The sequence below is a fragment of the Dermatophagoides farinae genome, chromosome 3, assembly GCF_024713945.1.
Source record: "Dermatophagoides farinae isolate YC_2012a chromosome 3, ASM2471394v1, whole genome shotgun sequence".
Classification (NCBI taxonomy): Eukaryota; Metazoa; Arthropoda; class Arachnida; order Sarcoptiformes; family Pyroglyphidae; genus Dermatophagoides; species Dermatophagoides farinae.
In genome coordinates this window covers 1,395,857-1,413,744 of record NC_134679.1, presented here as the reverse complement: position 1 = coordinate 1,413,744, position 17,888 = coordinate 1,395,857, and the positions used below count along the sequence as shown (strand labels likewise).

Here is a 17,888-nt window from a genome sequence, read left to right as displayed (position 1 = left end):
AAATTAATTTCTAAAATACATCATAAATTGATTGGTTGGATTATGAATCCAAATGATGAAAAAAAAAATTTCCAATTAATCAAACCGGAAATCAAAGAAAGAGAGACAGACAGAGAGAGAGAGAGAGAGAGAGAGAGAGAGAGAGAGAGAGAGAAAATCAATTGGCAAATTATACGATTATTATACATAGCCACTGAACTTTTTTTTATACAACCTGGCAACATGCACTTATATACACTTTTTTATTGCTATAAATTAATTATTTATATCAATTTCAGGTAGAATCTCATCAAAAGAAAAAGTGACACAATTGTCATAAAAAAAAAACAAAGATCATCATCATCAGCAGCATTTTTTTTTTGTTGTTGTTGTTATTGCAAAAGACAATATAACTTAAAACTTACACGATTTTCGTAGAAATTGTGTTTGTCGGTTTCACATTAGAAAAAATAAAATCGGTAAGTGTTTTTTTTTAAATTTTGGATTCGAAATTTGAAAAAAAAACTCTGAATGAAAGCAAAAAATTCTACTGTCTATTCAGGTAGTATTATATTATCATTTTTATTTCCAGAAATATGATAACTACAGCAAAAAAAAAACTAAATCAATTCAATGTCACCTGTCTCTTTTGTCAATAAACCGCAGATTTCAAATCATTATTATTTTTTTTTTTTTTGTCTCACAAGTAGAAATTTTTTATTTTCTAAACCAATTCTTTTCCATTTTATCTCATTCTCTCTCTCTCTACGTGTGTATTTTTCATTGTTTTCTCTTTTGAATTTTCTTTTTTTTTCTCTGGAAAAAAAACGTGCTTTGTTGGTACCTGTTCATTCAATCGTTCATTTTTTCCAATTAAAAATGTGCTTAAAAAAATCAATTTTTTTTAATTACATTTTTTTTCTCTTGTAAGTTCCAGTTTGTTTTTTGTTGTTTTCGTTGACCATCGGTTCTGATGATGATGGAAATTACGGAATTATCAACTTGATTGAAAATGAAGATTTTGGATTAATTTTTTTTTTTCGTTGTTCTGGTTCTTTGTAATGAATTTCCTTGATGATAAATATATTTGTTATATTCGGTATATATAAAAAAAAAAATCATCATGTGTGTCAATCACGGTGTTGTACGTAAATTCCATTTTTTCAAATAAAATTTTTTTTTTTCGTTCATTTTCGTCAACGACGATGTTCGATGTTGTCGTCATTGTCATCGTTGTCGTCGTCGTGGTCGTCACAGAAGGCTGAATTCACACAATGACAATATTGCAATGGAGAAAGAAGCGAGAGAGAGAGAGACATTTTTCGTTTTTTTTCTGGGCAAAAAAAAAACATTAAAATTGAATTGAAATTCACAAAAAAAATGAAAAAATTAAAATCATTCTACGCAGATGATGTAACCAGAAAATCAACAAAATTGACCTATATGGCCATTATTATTATCATCACATTATATTTAGGCCACAATCATTATCATTTGTTTGTTTGTTCTATTGTTGATTCGAATTTTTTAAAATGATGATGATCAAATATTTACATTGTTTGTGAATGGAAATATTACTTATCAAGTTCATTGTCATTCATTTGACAATCGAATATATTGTTAGCCTCCGCCCTACGAAAATTGTAAACGAAGATAATGATATTATATTTTTTTTTCATTTCCAAAATGTAAACATTTCATTTTCAATTTCAATTTAATCAATCAATAAGATAACAATATGATGACATACAATTGATTGATGAGAAACTAATCAATTATCAAGGCAAAGATGGCACCACCACCACTCTAATCAATCGATTTTTTTTTCAATTTCGTTTTTTCAGTTTTGTTTGTTTATTTATGAAAATTGATTGATAAATTTATGATGATCGAACTAAAAAAAAAAAGAAAAATAAAAACGACAAAATGTTTATGGTAAATTTTTCTTTTTTTTTTTTTGGAAAGTTTGTTTTTTTCCCAATGAAAACAAACGATGATGAGAGTGTTCCGTTTCATAATTTCCATGACCATCATCATGATTGCTAAAAACACCATGGCACTTGATGATGATGATGATGATGAAATACCGATACCATTTGAAGAAATTGTTCCAATATTTCCCGATGATTCTGAAATAATTAATTGTGGTCCAAATATTCCAATCATTTTTCAACAATTAATGTCCGATTATTCATCATTACGAAATAATAATAATACTCATCATCATGATGATAATCAAACGATAAATGTACAACATTTAAATACAATGATTGGACAATGTCGTCGAATAGCCGATCAAAGTCGCTACAGATTACAAATTTATCATAATCGATTATCACAATTATCGTGGCATAATTTTACCACACGTTTTCGTTGGCTAGTAGCTATTGCTAATTGTCAACAAAATGAATGTAAAGCATCGTGGTTAGGTGCCATACTACTTGCATATCGTGAACAATTTTTTATTCATCTACCAAATCCAGAATCCATTTATTCACATTCTATAATGACGATGATGATGATGAATGATCCATCTAATGAATATTTTCAAACATTTTTGTCCATTGGTTTGAAAATTGATAAATTTTTACATTCATCATCATCATCATTCAATAGCAGTAATAATTCATCATCATCATCATCATCAAATCGATTAATAATTTTACGTGATTTAGATCGTTTACAACAAACAATTGTTAATGAATTATTCAATCAACAACATGGCCATATTATAAAACAAATAACAATACAACAAATTTTACAATTTGAGATACAATCGAAATTTTTACAATCATTACAATTATTAATCGATGAATATAAAGCCAATATTCAACGTCAACAACAACAACAACGTATTGAACATTGAATTTTTTCAAAAAAAAAAAAACGCAAAAGAAAAATGAATAAAATTTTCAATTCAAATTATCCATACCTCCTCTCGTTTTTTTTTCATCATCTCTATATAGCAGTAAACGCAAGCGCCTTTTTTACATTTATTTTTTTATGTGGTGATCCTGGATCGACAATCAACATTTAACCCCCACCACACCAAACACAAGTAAGTGGCGTCTGTGGATAGCCTTGATCATCATGAATTGAATGAATGAATGAATGAAAAACCAGATTTTGTATCCAACGACTGGCTGGCTAGCTGGCTGACTACTACTACCACTACACACACAGAAAAACAACAACATGGTGATGAAAAAAAAAAGAAATGAAATGAAAATGAAAATGTGATCAGTTTTTTGTTTTTCTCTTCGCTTTTTTTTGAGATTGTATACATGAGCATGGCTCCTTGATGATGATGATGATGATTATGGGCGACATTGATTATTTGTTGTTGTTGTTGTTGTCAAATTATATTCAACAAACACACACACACACACACACACACACACAAGAGGATTTAGTATTCATTAATCATCATCATTATCTTGGCTTTTTTTCTTCATCTTCGTCGTAGTTTGTCTCTTTTAAAATCGTATTTGTTGTTGCACGTTCCTCTTTTTCTCTCTCATTATCGCTAACTTTTTTTTTACTCTTTCAACATTTTTTTTTCCGAATTTCAATTAATTTCCAACAAAAAAAAACATTTAATTTTCTCACAATAAGCCGGATTTTATCATCATTATTTTTTCATTGTGAATTCATTTAGTACATTCATGTTGTTGTTGGTCAGCTCAATGGTGTGTTGCACGTGTTTTTTTCAATGATATAATATATATCTCATCAAACTATTGTGTACGTATTGAATGATGTGAAAATTTTATTTTTATAACAAAAAAAAAACCATTTATTTGTTCACTTGGAAACATTGAAAAATATCACCATCACCAAAAGTTCATCGTAATATAATCAATAATAATAATCGTCATTCATTCATTCATTCATTGAATCATGTCATGAGTGTTGAGTAAGTTATTGTTTTGATTATTATTATTGTTATTATTATAATAATTAATATAATTATCCGATTTTCGATATCGATAACGAATCACAAGTTTTTTTCCAAAAAAAATGATTGAAGAATTATTCAAATTCTTTGTTATTTGTTGTTGTTGTTGTTGTTGCTGTTGTTGTTGTATCATAACATTTTTGAAAAAAATTCGAATACCTCTATGAAAACATCGTAACATAAAATTATTAGTTGCAATTGTTGGTTCACGTTCCAAAATTGTATGAACAAATGATTGTAATTCTTCATATATGAATGAATCGCTTAATTCAAATTGACCAATATAGAATAATTTTAAAAATGATCGTATCAATTCCGGACTAAATGTTGATAATTGTGTATTAATCATTTGACCGTCGTTATTAGCGGCACTGGTGGTGGTGGTGTTGTTGGTGGTTTCCATTAAATCAAAAAATTTATAATTAAAACGTTGTAAACGTTTTGATTGTTCCATTGGACAATCCAAAATTTGATCAGGATCCATTATCAATGTTTTTGTTGTTGTTGTTGTTGCTTCTGCTGCTGATGATGATGATGATGATGAAATCGATTTTTTCAAAACAATTTTATTATTTTCTTGTCGTCGAATATTTTGAAAATGAAAATATTTTTTCAACATTTCCATTAATGGTGTTACGATTTTTGATTGAAGAAAATAATTCTGTTCATTCAATGAAACCATTATATCGGATGTAATTGGATCATTAAAACGGTAATAATTTTGATTCGATTTTGAATTATTAAACATTTCAACAACATTATAACTACTAGCCATTGTTGACATATCACCAGATTGAATAAAAATAGAATATGCATCAGGTATTGATTGAAATGCTGTCACTACAAGACAATTTCTTGGTCCAGGCATCTGTTGTTGTTGTTGATTCATCATTTCAACAGTATGATAACCAGATGGATCGATTGGAATTGGTTTTGGACAATAAACATGAATTTTTTCATCCACACCAATAGCAATAAAATTTGATGAATTATAATGTGAATAAATCTGTATGATTGGTATGCTGCTATTCATAAATGTACCAAGTATGTATGGAATGTTTTGTGTAAATATTAAACAATAGATAATACCATTATCTGTAAGTAATAATAATTGATGTTTACTTGCATATATACGATTAAAATATATTGGTGATGATGATGATGATGGATATCCATTGCCGTATTTCATTGGAAATTGTAATTCTTTAAGATCGATCACCGTCATTCGTGGATAAATGTGCTGTTTTTCTGGTTGTATGTCCGGCATGAAACTACCTTCAATCAATAATGTCTGTTGATTGGTCAATGCAATCCAACCACGTGCAAAAACGGCCACATCATGAAATCGTAAACGTGGAAAAGATGTATGTTCAATATGATGTTCGAATAATTGCCGATTATGATTTGGATGTATCAACCATGTCATCAAATGGATTGTTGCCATATTTTTCATTAATATTACTGTATATGTTTCACTTTGATCAAATTTTGCCACATTATCCATAATATATGTTGTTTTTTGTCTTATTGTGGCAAATTTACATTGTTCTTGTTGTTGTTGTTTATAATGATTATTAGCATCACCACCAAGTAATAATAATGATGGCAGCAATGGTGTTAACTTTATACATTGTTCAAATGGATAAATCAAACGATTTTTTTCATAAAAATTCTTATCATTATGTATTGATTGATTGTTATCGGAAATATTTTCACATACATCAAGATCACGACAATGAAGACGATCATTAGCTGTCAATATAAATAACCATCCATTAATGAATCGTATTTGTTTGATTGGACAACGAAAACAAAGATCATTTAGAAGAAACCAACGTCGTAATTGTTGTTGATGTGTTGGTGATTTGTCCATTGATGATGATGATGATGATGATGATGATTTTGCATCGATTGATTTATTACGAAATCCTGCATTCCATAGATAAAGTTTTGTACATTCATTTCTATATGAAACTAATATGGCTCTTGTTCCATGATCACAGATAAATATTCGATCATTTTCGGTGGTTAATTTTGTGGACCAAAAATCTGGTTCTTCAGTTAAAATTTCTTGTATCAATGGCCAACAAGATAAATCATGTATTTTATTCATATTTTCAAGAATTTGTTCCATGTTTGTTTTGTGTTGTTCACCAAATCCTCACTGATTGATTCGAAAATTCAGCAAAAAAAAAAAAAAAAAAAAAAAAATAAAAGAAAAAACACAGAAATCAATATAATAAATAATCATTCAATGTTTAGAAATAAATACAAAAAAAAACAAAAATTATTTCGATTTTTTTTTGATTTCAATTTCGAAATTCGAATCGATAAAATTCTAATTTTGACATTTCATCATCGTGTATATATATCAAACAACCGACAAATACTTACATCGTATGAATACAAAAACGTTATATATAACGAATGGTGATTAATTTTTGTCATCATCATCTTGTGATTGTTGCGATTGTTATTCGGTAACAAGAGTTTCTTGTTTTTTCGTATATATACGAAAATCAAACGTTTTGGATTATGGCCAATTTCTTTGTCTCTATTTAGAGTTGAGAGAATTGTTCCAGAAATTGAATAAAGTCAATTGATTTTGTGAAATGTGAAACTTTTGATTCGATTTTTTTTTTTTTTGGTTTTGTTTATTGTCTGTTCTGATGTCAAATATTGCCATTTTTTCTCTGTTTGTTTGTTTGTTGAACAACAACAATGACAACAACAAGCTTTTTGTGTGTTACAAAGAAAAGAAAAAGAAAAATTTTTCTCCATCATCATATGTGATTCAATGGGGGATTGTAAACTAAAATATAACAACAACAACTTTAAATCATGCTGTTTTTTCATTCATATATATGGAGTATGTATGGAAAAAAAATGTCTAAAACTACTTTGCCCCTGTGCATGTTATACATACATTTGTTTTTTTTTTTTATTTCATTTCTTTAGTTTATTTCCTTGCGTGTTGTTGTTGTTGTTAGTGTTAATCATTCAATTATGATGATGATGATGACGATGATTGTAAAGACAACAACAACAAGGTAACAAAAAGCAACAAGTTGTTGTTTTGATATTTGCCACAAGTGTTACGTATTTTTTTTTTTTCGTTTTTGTTTTGTGTGTTATGAATATTTCGACATGTTTTTCGCAATGGAAAAGTGTGGAACACTTTTGATCATCGTACTATTATTTTTTTTTTGCCCAAATAAATGACGACTTGTTGATCGCCATTTGTTTCCTGAATCAGTTATCGATTTTCAATTATTATTATCATCATCATCATCATTGATCGATCATAATAATAATGGGTAATTGATATTTATCCATCTCTATTATAATGAATGAATGGGGATGCAAAACTAATCATTATCGATTCAATTTTATATATCTCGTTGCATCCTCGTCAATCAATTTTTTTTTCTATGATGGCAATCATATAGGATCGATTGTCTGTGTGTTGATGGACCATGATGATTTTTTTTTCTTTGTGTGTGTGTGTGTGTGTGTCGTACATTGAAAAACAGTCTGTCTGTCAAGTATATATAAAATCGATAAGTCTGGGCACTAAAAAAAAAAAAAAAAAAATTTTCTCCACAATTTTTTCCTCTGTGTTTTTCCACTTTATGTCATTCTTTCTCAAATCAATAATCGATATATGTGACTAATAAATTTATTTTATTTTTTTTTTTTTTGCTGTTGTTATGGATTTATAGTTAAACAACATTCATTTAATAATAACCATTTGACCATGATGGAACATTCTGGCAAACCACGACAACAACCGCCACCGCTACCGCCATCATCATCAACACAACAACAACAACAGCAGCAGCCAACAAAACCACGTAAACATTCAACAATATCGATATTATCATCGGCATCATCACCTTTATCATCAATGATGTTACAGATTGATCCACGTTTAATACCGAAAAGTTTATTTAAATTTCACAAGGTAAACCTTTTGAAATTATTATTATCAATTTTTTTTATTGATTGATAATAAATTGATTAATCAATTTTTGTTTTTTCATTGAACCATCATCATCATCGTCAACAACAACTAATAAACAATAAATAATAATAATAATAATAATAAACAGGCTGGAACGGATGATGAAAAAATGGCAATGCTTGAACGATTCAAAAATGAAGGAATTGATCCGAAAAAATTGAATGATTCAAAAAAATTACCACATGTATGGCGATGGCTAGTAGATGCTGAAATCAATTGTCAATCATTACGACATCAATTGGAAAAGATGCGCATACAACATGAACAAGAGCTACAGGTAACAGAAATTGAAAAAAAAATGTCATGGTTAAAAAATTTATAACAAAACAAAACAAAAAAAAAAATGATAATTTGAATTATCATGACCTCAACAATTATAAACCATGATGATGTGATGATGATGATCGGATCTCGTGAATGTCATCACAAATCAAATTACCATTACATTTTTTTTCAAAATTTAATTGCTCTCTCTCTCTCTCTCTCGCTATCTCTTATCTCTTAATAATATATTTAAGAAAAGAAAGAAATACAAACAAGAAAAAAAAACAACTCGTGTATACTTATCTGATGATTCTAAATGCTGCTGTGATCATCATCATCATCAGTAATGATGCAAAATTCAAATGAAAACGAAATTCGTCCTTTTCGTGTCAATAATAATTTCATAAGAGGATTTATATATATTTTTTTTATTTTAATTTTTTAATTACTCACCTCAATATGTTTTCAATATTCATTTTTCTCTCCTATAAGTCAAAAATTATTTGCCTAACATAAAAATTTAATTGATTGACTTGATTAGATTTTGTATTAATTAATTGTTTTAAACCAACTCTCTCTCTTTTTTTTTCATTGATCATTAAATGTTAGTGGTAGTAATTAAAATCTTTTGTTTTTTTTTGTTGTTTAAATTTAATTTTTATGACAGGAAGTTGAACATTATGTTGGCCATGTCTGGAAATTATCCATGGAACGTTTGGAAACTTTACAGGAAGAAAATGGATTCCTACATTCTAAACTTTTACAACAACAGCAGCAGCAGCAACAACAGCAGCAACAACAACAACATTCAAATAGCAATAATAACAATGAACAATTAAATCATGAAGACAATGATGACGGTGATAATGATGATGATGATGAAGATTCAAATGATTTTTTTGCTAAATATCTTCGCCGTCATGGTGGTTCCAAAAAACTAGTCAATAAAAATTCAAAACTTCAATGTTCATCAAGAACGATGATTTTAGGTGATCATCATCAGATGATGACACATTCACATTCAACATTATCGTTTTTTGATTGCCATAATTTAAATGTGATTACTACTAATGATACCAAAGATAATAATAATAATGTTCATGATGATCATAATTTCTCAAGACGTCCAAGTCGTAGTTGTATTGATCTTGTCCATTCTTTATGCCAAAATGATAATGATGATGATTCTGGAAAAGAATCGAACAAAAATAATGATTGTATTGGCTGCCAAAAAGCCAATGCACAATTGATCAGTTATGAAAATCGTATCAATGACCTGCAACAACAATTATTCGATCTAGAGGAAAATAATTCTGTATTGAAAAAATTGAATCGTTGTATTGAAATTGAAAATGAAAATTTTGCCTATAAAGTATGTTTTCATTTCTTTTTGTTTCGTTTGATTATTTCTCTCATTCTAATCTCTATCTCTCTTTTTTGTTTTACTATAAATTAGCTTGCTGAAACAGAATCTCAAAGTAATCAATTGGAACAACGAATTTTAATGTTAGAACAAGAGCTTAAAATAAATAACCAAAAAAGGTCTCGACCAAATTCATCATCATCATCATCATCATCTTCGGATCCAAGTCAATTGAATCTAGTCGTTCGTGAACAAAAACGATTAATCGATGAGTTAAATGAAAAAACAAAAAGATTGGAAGAATCTTTAGATGCTAAACGTTTAGAATTAGAACAAATGGAACATAATCTATCCAGGCTACAACAGCAACAGCAGCAGCAACCAGCAAAAGAATCTAATAGTTTAAATTTTTCATCATCTTCATGGCTATTTCGAAAAAATGATCCTAATAATAATCCTAATCCTCATCATTCCACAAATACAAAAGAAATTGTTGTCCAACATAGACATACATCCGATTATTATGGATCAAGTGATGGTTTTGAAGAAATTAAATTGTGATTCATTCCTTTACTCTCTACCTCTCTTATTCCCATTTTTATCGAAAATGTATTTTAAATAAAGAAGAAAAATTAAAATTTTATTTTATTTTTTCTATATATTTCAATATTATTATCATTGATTGAAATTAATAATAATAATCAGAATCATCATAATTATAATCTGATTGTCCATAATATCCCAATTTTTGCTGATGTTGTTGTTGTTGTTGTTGTTGTAATTGCCAACAAGTTTTTACGACTTGACCACCACATGGTAACATATTCATACATTCAACTGTATTAACTGTAGTACAACAAGTCATAATGTGTTGACCACATTCTTGAAAAAATTGTTTTCCCAAACATTGTATGAATTTTATGATTTTTGGTGAACCACCAAGTTTATGATAAAGAGTACGTATTGCTTGTTTCCATTTAATGAATGGATTTCCAATTATTGGTCTATTATGGTCATCATAGTCAGGTGGCGGCATCATTAATGGCCGCGATTGATAATAATTAACATTATCACATGATGATGATCCAAATGCAATCATCATCACAATAAACAGGTTGATGAAAATAATGGCTAATGAAAGAAAGGAAAAAAAATCAGTTTTAATCAATCAAGTAGAATATGGCAATAAATACCTCGCATCGTTGTTGAATGATGACAATGTTTGTCTTGAATTCAATATATATCTTTTGTACAATTTGGGTAATACTTGAATAATGATGAAAAACATTGATGAAAAAATTGATTTAAATACTAAATAATGAATTTTGATTCAATAATTTTTATTCATATTCAAATTTAAAAATGTCAAAAGTAAATTATAAAGTTCAACAAAAAAAAAACAAATTTTCAAACAAACAAACAAACAAAAAAATCAATTTTATGATTTTACTTTTTCGGTGAATCAGGTAAATGATTTAAACAATTTGCCATAACTTTTTCCTTTCCACAGACAAGAGATGCCATACAATCTTTTGGATTTTTTGCTTTCAAACATTCGATTATTTGTGTTGAACATGATTCCAGAATTGCGATATTCAAACATATCAAGAAATCTTTCAGTTTGTCAAAACTGCCATATCTTCCAATTGCTAAAATTCTAATTGTTTTTCGAATACTTCCAAACATGATACCTTCAAGTTTTGGATTTTTTTTATCAAATTTTTCACCATCTTTTCTTGAAATATCAAATTGTTCATCATCATCAACAACTTGAGCTTTGGCTGTGATTACCATTATGGCCACCAATAAAAACCCGATAAACAAAGAGGCTAAAAAAAAGCACGTGAAAAAAAAGAATGATAATTAGTTCAAGAAATTGGAAAAAAATTGAAATTTTCACCTTTCATTTTTGTTTCAGTTTGTTTGGTTGATGGAATAAATTTTTTTTTTACTTTTTTTTCAAACAAATTCTGAATGAATTATCAAAATGTGTGTGTATGATAAGAATATGATTGTAAAGTGTGAGCTTTTTATATGACCAATTTTTCATATATTCAATGCATCATCGAATTAATTCACGGGTTAATAAAACAAAGAAATGGCAATTTTTTTATTTTCAACCGATTAAAAGTTCATGATCATTTATATAACATTTAAACCAAAAAAAGAAAAAAGCTGACATTTTCAAACAAATTGATTAAAATATATGTTCAAAGTAAATTATAAAGTTCAAAAAAAAAAAAAAAAAAAAATTTTCAACAAAAAAAACGATCAATTCAAAAATCAGTTGTTGTTTGTTTTTTTTTTTTTTTTTTAGTTTACTAGTGGTTCATTTGGCAGATGATGTAAACATTCCCTGATTTGTTCTCCACCACAGAAAAGAGATGCCATACAAATTTTTGGATTTTCTGTCTTCAAACATTCGATTATTTGTGCTGAACATGATTCTAGAATTTTGAGATTCAAACATCTCAAGAATTCTTTAGCTTTCTCAAAATAACCATATCTTCCAATCACTAAGAATTTAATATTTTTTCGAATACTAGCAAACGAGAAGCCTTGAAGTTTGGGATTTTTTTTATCAAATTTTTCACCATCTTTTCTTGAAATGTCAAATTGTTCATCATCATCAATAACTTGAGCTTTGGCTACGATTACCATTATGGCCACCAATAAAAATCCAATAAACAAAGAGGCTAAAAGTAAACAAAAAAAAGAAGAATAATAATTAGTTCGAGAAATTGAAAAAATTCATTTTCACCTTTCATTTTTGTTTCAGTCGTCGATTGTGTTGTTTTATTAAACGTGAAAATTTTTCTTTTTCAATCAAATTTTTAATGGATTAATATATGTGATGATAAGAATATGATTGTAAAGTGTGGCTTTTTATATGACCATTTAATGCATCATCAAATTAATTCAATCGAAACGGGTTAATAACAAAAAAAAATGTCAATTCCTTTTTTTCAATCGGTTAAAAGTTCATGATCATTTAAGCAAAACAAAAAAAAAATAATGACATTCAAAAAAATTGAAATGGCATTTGATTATACAAAAAAAAAAAAATTTTTTACGAAATGTCATCCATTTCATTCGGATGTAGGCGGTGGTCGATGATACCAGAATCGTGCACGATAATCATCCGAACAAGTTATGAAACAAGGTCCAACAGGTGAATGACAAATTTGTCGTACAGGTTGATTATGTCCTAAAGCCAGTAATGGTTGACGTTCAGCATTTCGTGCATCCCAAACACATAATGATGTTGACATTTCATCGGGCATCATTACAAAATCTTCAGTATGATTAAATGTTGCCTGTGTACGATGTTTCTGTGCATTTTGTCCGGCACCCGTATAGGCAATCAAACAACGTGACATGGATAATTCCCAGAGTTTGACCATTGAATCTTTACCGCTTGATAACAAATACTAAAGGAATCACAAATTGAATTAGCAAAATGAATTTAATTCAAAAACAAAACAATGATTACCTTTCCATTGCGAGAGTATTGAAGTGAACAAATTTCAAGACCTTCATGAGCACGTGGTAATACACAAATACAACGATTTGAGACGGTGTCCCAAATACGAATATCTCCATCTTTTGAACTGGATGCATAACATTGAGTATTCGGTGCATAACATATAGATGTAATTGGACCTTTATGTTGATCAGTGATCACTGGTGAAATGAATGATTGAAATGTTGGCATATGATATAAACGAATGGTAGGATGTTGTGAACCAACTAGAAGATAATCACCAGTTGGATGAAGGGCCAAACAACGAATCGTATTCGATTCTCGTATAGATTTGCAGGCACGTTTTACTGATGGTTTTGAATAGTCAAAAACTTTTATGGTCATATCATGTGAACCAGATATGAGAAATTGATCACGTGGATGAAATACTAGACATGATACTTCTTCCATATGATCATATAAAGTTCGAATAACAGGATGACTATCGGAATTATGTTCCTGTTGTTGTGGTGGTGGTTGTTGTTGTTGCTGTTGTTGTTCATTCTGACCACTACTAGTATTGTTTGTATTGATTGGAATGAATGATTTGGCCAACATACGTTCTACATCCAGAATTTTAATACTAGCATCGACAGATCCTGTAGCCAATAATTGACCATTATAATTAAAACATCCAGTACGACAAGGACCTTTATGTGATGTAACGTAAATGGTTTCATATGATGAAGGAGCAAGTGATGATGCCGATGGTTGTCGTTCGGTTTCGAAATCCAAATCGATTCCATTCGTTAACATATTATCATTAGATGAATATAGTGAATCATTATTGGAAGATTTTGTCGGTGGTTCACCTGCCGTAATCAATGATTGTGCCACTGTTTGATAAAGACGATCGGAAGGTGGACACATATCCAATATACCCATGACTCCAGATATATTTTTAGCTAATTGAGCTTGACCATCATAATATAATTGTGATATTATCAAACGATACATTTGATCACGATAACGATAATCATGATTTAGACCTGGATGGAATTGATTTGAACGTGGTCCATGTTCAGCAGAAGTAGCATTATTAATACCATCATTGCCATTAGATGCAACATTTGTTGTTGTTTTCGATGATGATTGAAAACTTGAATTTACTTCACCGAACATTTTGTCGATGAATCGATTATAGATTAATTTGTCAATAATATGAAAGAATCACACATGTCAAAAACAGACTGCCGAGTAAATTTTCTAGAAATGTATGGATTTCGAATGAGAAATATCCAAGAAAACATGCGGTTCGCGCACATTTCATTGAAAATTGAACTTTTTTTTCTGTTGGCTCAAAAAAATGGGAAATCAAAAACAAAATTTAGATTTACAAGATGATATTGATGATGGCCATGGACAATCGTTAAACACTTCGTTTGGCTATGAACAAAACCGTGATTCAATAATGGAACAGGATTTACCTGCAACGCCTTCAACTAGCAAACGAACCGATTATCTAGTATGGTGGGATTATTTTATGTCCATTTCTTATATTGTTTCATTACGATCAAAAGATCCTAATACACGTGTTGGTGCATGTATCGTTAATGATGACAATCGTATCGTTGGTCTTGGCTATAATGGTATGCCAAATAATTGTTCAGATGATCAGCTACCATGGGATCGAACGAATGTGGATCCAATGCAAATTAAATATCTTTATGTTTGCCATGCTGAAATGAATGCCATATTGAACAAAAATAGTTATGATTGTAAAAATTGTACAATTTTTGTGTTACTTTTTCCTTGTAATGAATGTGCTAAAATGATCATACAGGCCGGTATACGACGTGTTGTTTTTATGACCGACAAATATCATGATGATATTCGATTTAAAGCAAGTCGAAAATTATTAGTAATGGCTGGTATTGAATTGATACAATATACACCTAAACAGCGTCGTATTGTAATTGATTTTGATAAATTTCTCGATAATAACATAACGACATCTACAAAAATATCTTGATTTATATTTTAAAAATTTTTTCAATTAAAATAAAAAATTCATTCCATTCTCACATCACACATCACCTTGACCCTAAAGCTTAAAAATCTAATTTTCTCATCCAGTTATGCACTGTTTTTCGACCCTTTTTTTAGGCCATCATCATCTAATTTAGATCGAAATTCAAAATGGTCTGTTTCAATGATCTAGAAACGTAACAAAAATAATTCATTTAAACGCGCCTCATTTTTTTGTGATCTCAATTCTTGTAGTTTAATAGGGGGATGAACTGCACCGGTGGATTGTCGAACGAATGTTAACGAATCAAAAATGTTTAGTTTAGTTTAGGTTAGGTTTTTTTTTAAATGAAAAATATTTTATTTCATCAATAAACTGGTTTGGCAATGGCAAAACAAATAATTACAAAGATAATAATGAAATCATAATGTTGTTGAATACGACATATTAAATGAATTAATTTTTGAATGAATTATACATAATATAAATTGAACAAATATTGAAATTGGATGGTATTTCTTGGAATTGAGAATCGTCATCTTCATTCTGGTGACATGATACAGGTTTCTTTCAGGTTTAGGTTAGGTTAGGTTAGGTTAGGTTGGTTAGGTTTTTTTAAAGATGAATCTTTATTTAATCGCCGGATATGGCCAGCATGAATAATATAATAAAATAATAAAAAATACAAAGATAAATGTTAATATAACAAAAAAATTTAGAAAAAAACAATAAAGAAAAATAAAAATGATCATTTAAAATTAGGTTAGGTTGGTTAAACCAGACTCAAAATAACTTTTTAAATAATTTTTGAAAATTTTATAAAGTTAAATCATTTGTTAATATTCTGGTTCGATTTTTCCCGATAATAGCAGCAAATGTTATTGGTTAGATTATTGATATCAATAATCAAAGCCTCTCTTGTTTGAGCTTGATTTAAGGAAATGCCTTTATAAACCGTAAATATAATTGGATGCAACCCACTGTCCAATATTTTCCGAATTCTTTGGGCTTTTGGATGTGCATCCAATTTTGTGTCATTCATAGATTCATGAAGTGTATCTAAAAAATGTTTAACTGGACGATAATTTTTTCCTTGACCAACATAATAAATTGATTGAACAATGAATATTCATTGTTCAAGCTAAAATTTATTTCTTTCAATTTTTCAATGTTACAAGGAACCAAAAAATAGATAGACAAGTCTGTCTTTTTCCATTTTCAATTTTGAGAATCGTTGAATAAATTCTTTTTCATAAAAATATGCATCCGAAAATATTCGTGATTTAATCAAGTCAAAATCAATATTATAATTATTGGATTGATCGGGTGTTTTATCATCGGAGGAGTTATCACTATTTTGTATTATTATATCATCAGGTTAGGTTAGGTTAGTGCCAAATATTTTTTTAGCTTTTCGAAAAAAAGCTTGAACGAGATGAAAAAACATCCTTTGATAGAAACATTTGGAAAATTTTCAATTAATGAATTGTGCACAGAACTTTCAAAGTCACACATCACAATCTTTGGGAAAACTTCTTTTGAATTTAAGTAGCCAAAAATTTCGTTGTAAAGTTTTTTCTTTTTGCCCGTCATTAGGCAGTAAACCAATGGGAATGACTAATAAAAAAAAAAATTAACCAAGTGTATTAATAAAATAATTGTTTTACCATTTCATCATGGAAAATGTGTATAGTGAATAATTGAACAAAAATTGAGGGAACCACGGAAAAAGTACCATCAACTGCCCAAATTGGTGAATTTTTTAACATCATCAAATTATCATCTGTTGTAAAAATTAAGATGCGTTGTTTTTTGTCGTTGATTTCGATGCATACATCTTTTTGTAAAAATTGCACCCCATTAATATTCATATCTTCAGGCAACAAAGTCAATTCATCGAGATTCCTTGGTTGTCGCCGTTTAGTACCAGCTCTTAGAATAGTGCGCGTCAAATTATTGTATGATGGTAAATGTGATACGAAAAAATTGTCTCTTTTTTCTAGTAATGTTTCTCCCAAAATTTTACTTGGGCTTCGTGGATAACTTTTCGCTGAATCCTTCATTTGGTTAACAATTTTCTTTGCTCCAATCAAATCAATGTCCACTGGATGTTTGTGATCATTTTTTTGTTTGATTATGTCATTTTTTATGATTAATCGTGCTAAACAATTATGTGTTTGTTTATAACAGCACCGAAAATATTTTGAATCTTTATATGCTTTGTCTTGAGAAAAAACATATCCATTATATGAATGAGTATATGGATCAGAATCTCAAACGACGATACTCGATTTCTTTCGAACGATCGTCTCGCCACAAATATAATAAACCTTGACCACAATCAATATTATAAATGAAATGAGCATTGCATCAACAATGAAACACAGGATGCTTAGTAGCAGTTAATACACCCATACCTCGCTATACGGCAGCTCTTTATACGGCATTTCGCTATAACGGCACTTAACATTTTTTCGAATTCGATATATCGCTACCACAGTCGTTACGTTCTCTTTGAGCGGTACGAAAGAAAGGCGAACGCTGCTGGGTGCATGAATGAATCGTATATTCTTTTCCTTATTCTCTTGTCCATTTTACAGGTTAGGATAGATTAAGGTTATGTTGAGCATTTTGATGACGCATCAAACTATATTTGCAACTATCGCATATAAATTTCTCCGTCTTCCCTTTGGTCTCACATCATCACCGTTCATTCTGAATGTTGTCATCAATCACCATATCGAGAAATACAGAAGTGAATTTCCTGACGTTGTAGCAGCTATTCATTCAAATCTATACGTGGATGAT

At 29.2% G+C, this 17,888-nt stretch overlaps 5 protein-coding genes and 1 long non-coding RNA gene across 13 annotated transcripts; 2 read left to right on the top strand and 4 right to left on the bottom strand.

Annotated features, from left to right (window-relative positions):
• The first annotated feature begins 3,277 nt into the window (after positions 1–3,277).
• On the top strand, positions 3,278–10,243 carry LOC124498267 (uncharacterized). Of its 8 annotated transcripts, none has more exons than XM_075729182.1 (6): positions 3,278–3,463; positions 3,638–3,723; positions 7,660–7,901; positions 8,050–8,238; positions 8,893–9,597; positions 9,682–10,243. In XM_075729182.1, exons 3-6 carry the CDS (start codon positions 7,695–7,697, stop codon positions 10,147–10,149), a joined length of 1,569 nt encoding a protein of 522 aa, XP_075585297.1. In that variant the 5' UTR covers positions 3,278–3,463; positions 3,638–3,723; positions 7,660–7,694; the 3' UTR covers positions 10,150–10,243. The 8 variants fall into 8 exon arrangements, with proteins under 8 accessions (XP_075585297.1, XP_075585293.1, XP_075585294.1 ...); XM_075729178.1 differs by adding an exon at positions 3,823–3,895 and having other exon boundaries at positions 3,346–3,723; XM_075729183.1 differs by lacking the exons at positions 3,278–3,463; positions 3,638–3,723 and adding an exon at positions 6,330–6,806 and having other exon boundaries at positions 9,682–9,703; positions 9,890–10,243.
• Positions 3,870–6,471, bottom strand: LOC124498265 (uncharacterized). Its single transcript, XM_047061999.2, has 2 exons — positions 6,332–6,471; positions 3,870–6,101 (listed from the first exon to the last, which is right to left on the bottom strand). The coding sequence occupies exon 2, from the start codon at positions 6,069–6,071 to the stop codon at positions 3,870–3,872; it is 2,202 nt and encodes a 733-aa protein (XP_046917955.2). The 5' UTR covers positions 6,072–6,101; positions 6,332–6,471.
• Positions 10,218–10,876, bottom strand: LOC124498266 (uncharacterized). Its single transcript, XM_047062000.2, has 2 exons — positions 10,782–10,876; positions 10,218–10,719 (listed from the first exon to the last, which is right to left on the bottom strand). The coding sequence occupies exons 1-2, from the start codon at positions 10,786–10,788 to the stop codon at positions 10,277–10,279; spliced, it is 450 nt and encodes a 149-aa protein (XP_046917956.2). The 5' UTR covers positions 10,789–10,876; the 3' UTR covers positions 10,218–10,276.
• A 35-nt stretch (positions 10,877–10,911) lies between these two features.
• CstF50 (cleavage stimulation factor subunit 1 Cst50) lies at positions 10,912–14,320 on the bottom strand. The gene is made up of 4 exons (XM_075729175.1): positions 13,082–14,320; positions 12,350–13,019; positions 11,489–12,284; positions 10,912–11,417 (listed from the first exon to the last, which is right to left on the bottom strand). Exons 1-2 carry the CDS (start codon positions 14,231–14,233, stop codon positions 12,678–12,680), a joined length of 1,494 nt encoding a protein of 497 aa, XP_075585290.1. The 5' UTR covers positions 14,234–14,320; the 3' UTR covers positions 10,912–11,417; positions 11,489–12,284; positions 12,350–12,677.
• Positions 14,321–14,360: 40 nt separating this feature from the next.
• On the top strand, positions 14,361–15,135 carry LOC124498247 (deoxycytidylate deaminase). Its single transcript, XM_047061973.2, has one exon. It carries the CDS (start codon positions 14,418–14,420, stop codon positions 15,081–15,083), a length of 666 nt encoding a protein of 221 aa, XP_046917929.2. The 5' UTR covers positions 14,361–14,417; the 3' UTR covers positions 15,084–15,135.
• A 302-nt stretch (positions 15,136–15,437) lies between these two features.
• On the bottom strand, positions 15,438–17,184 carry LOC142597380 (uncharacterized). The gene is made up of 2 exons (XR_012832111.1): positions 16,748–17,184; positions 15,438–16,697 (listed from the first exon to the last, which is right to left on the bottom strand). It is a non-coding gene; the product is annotated as an uncharacterized LOC142597380 (long non-coding RNA).
• Positions 17,185–17,888: the final 704 nt, after the last annotated feature.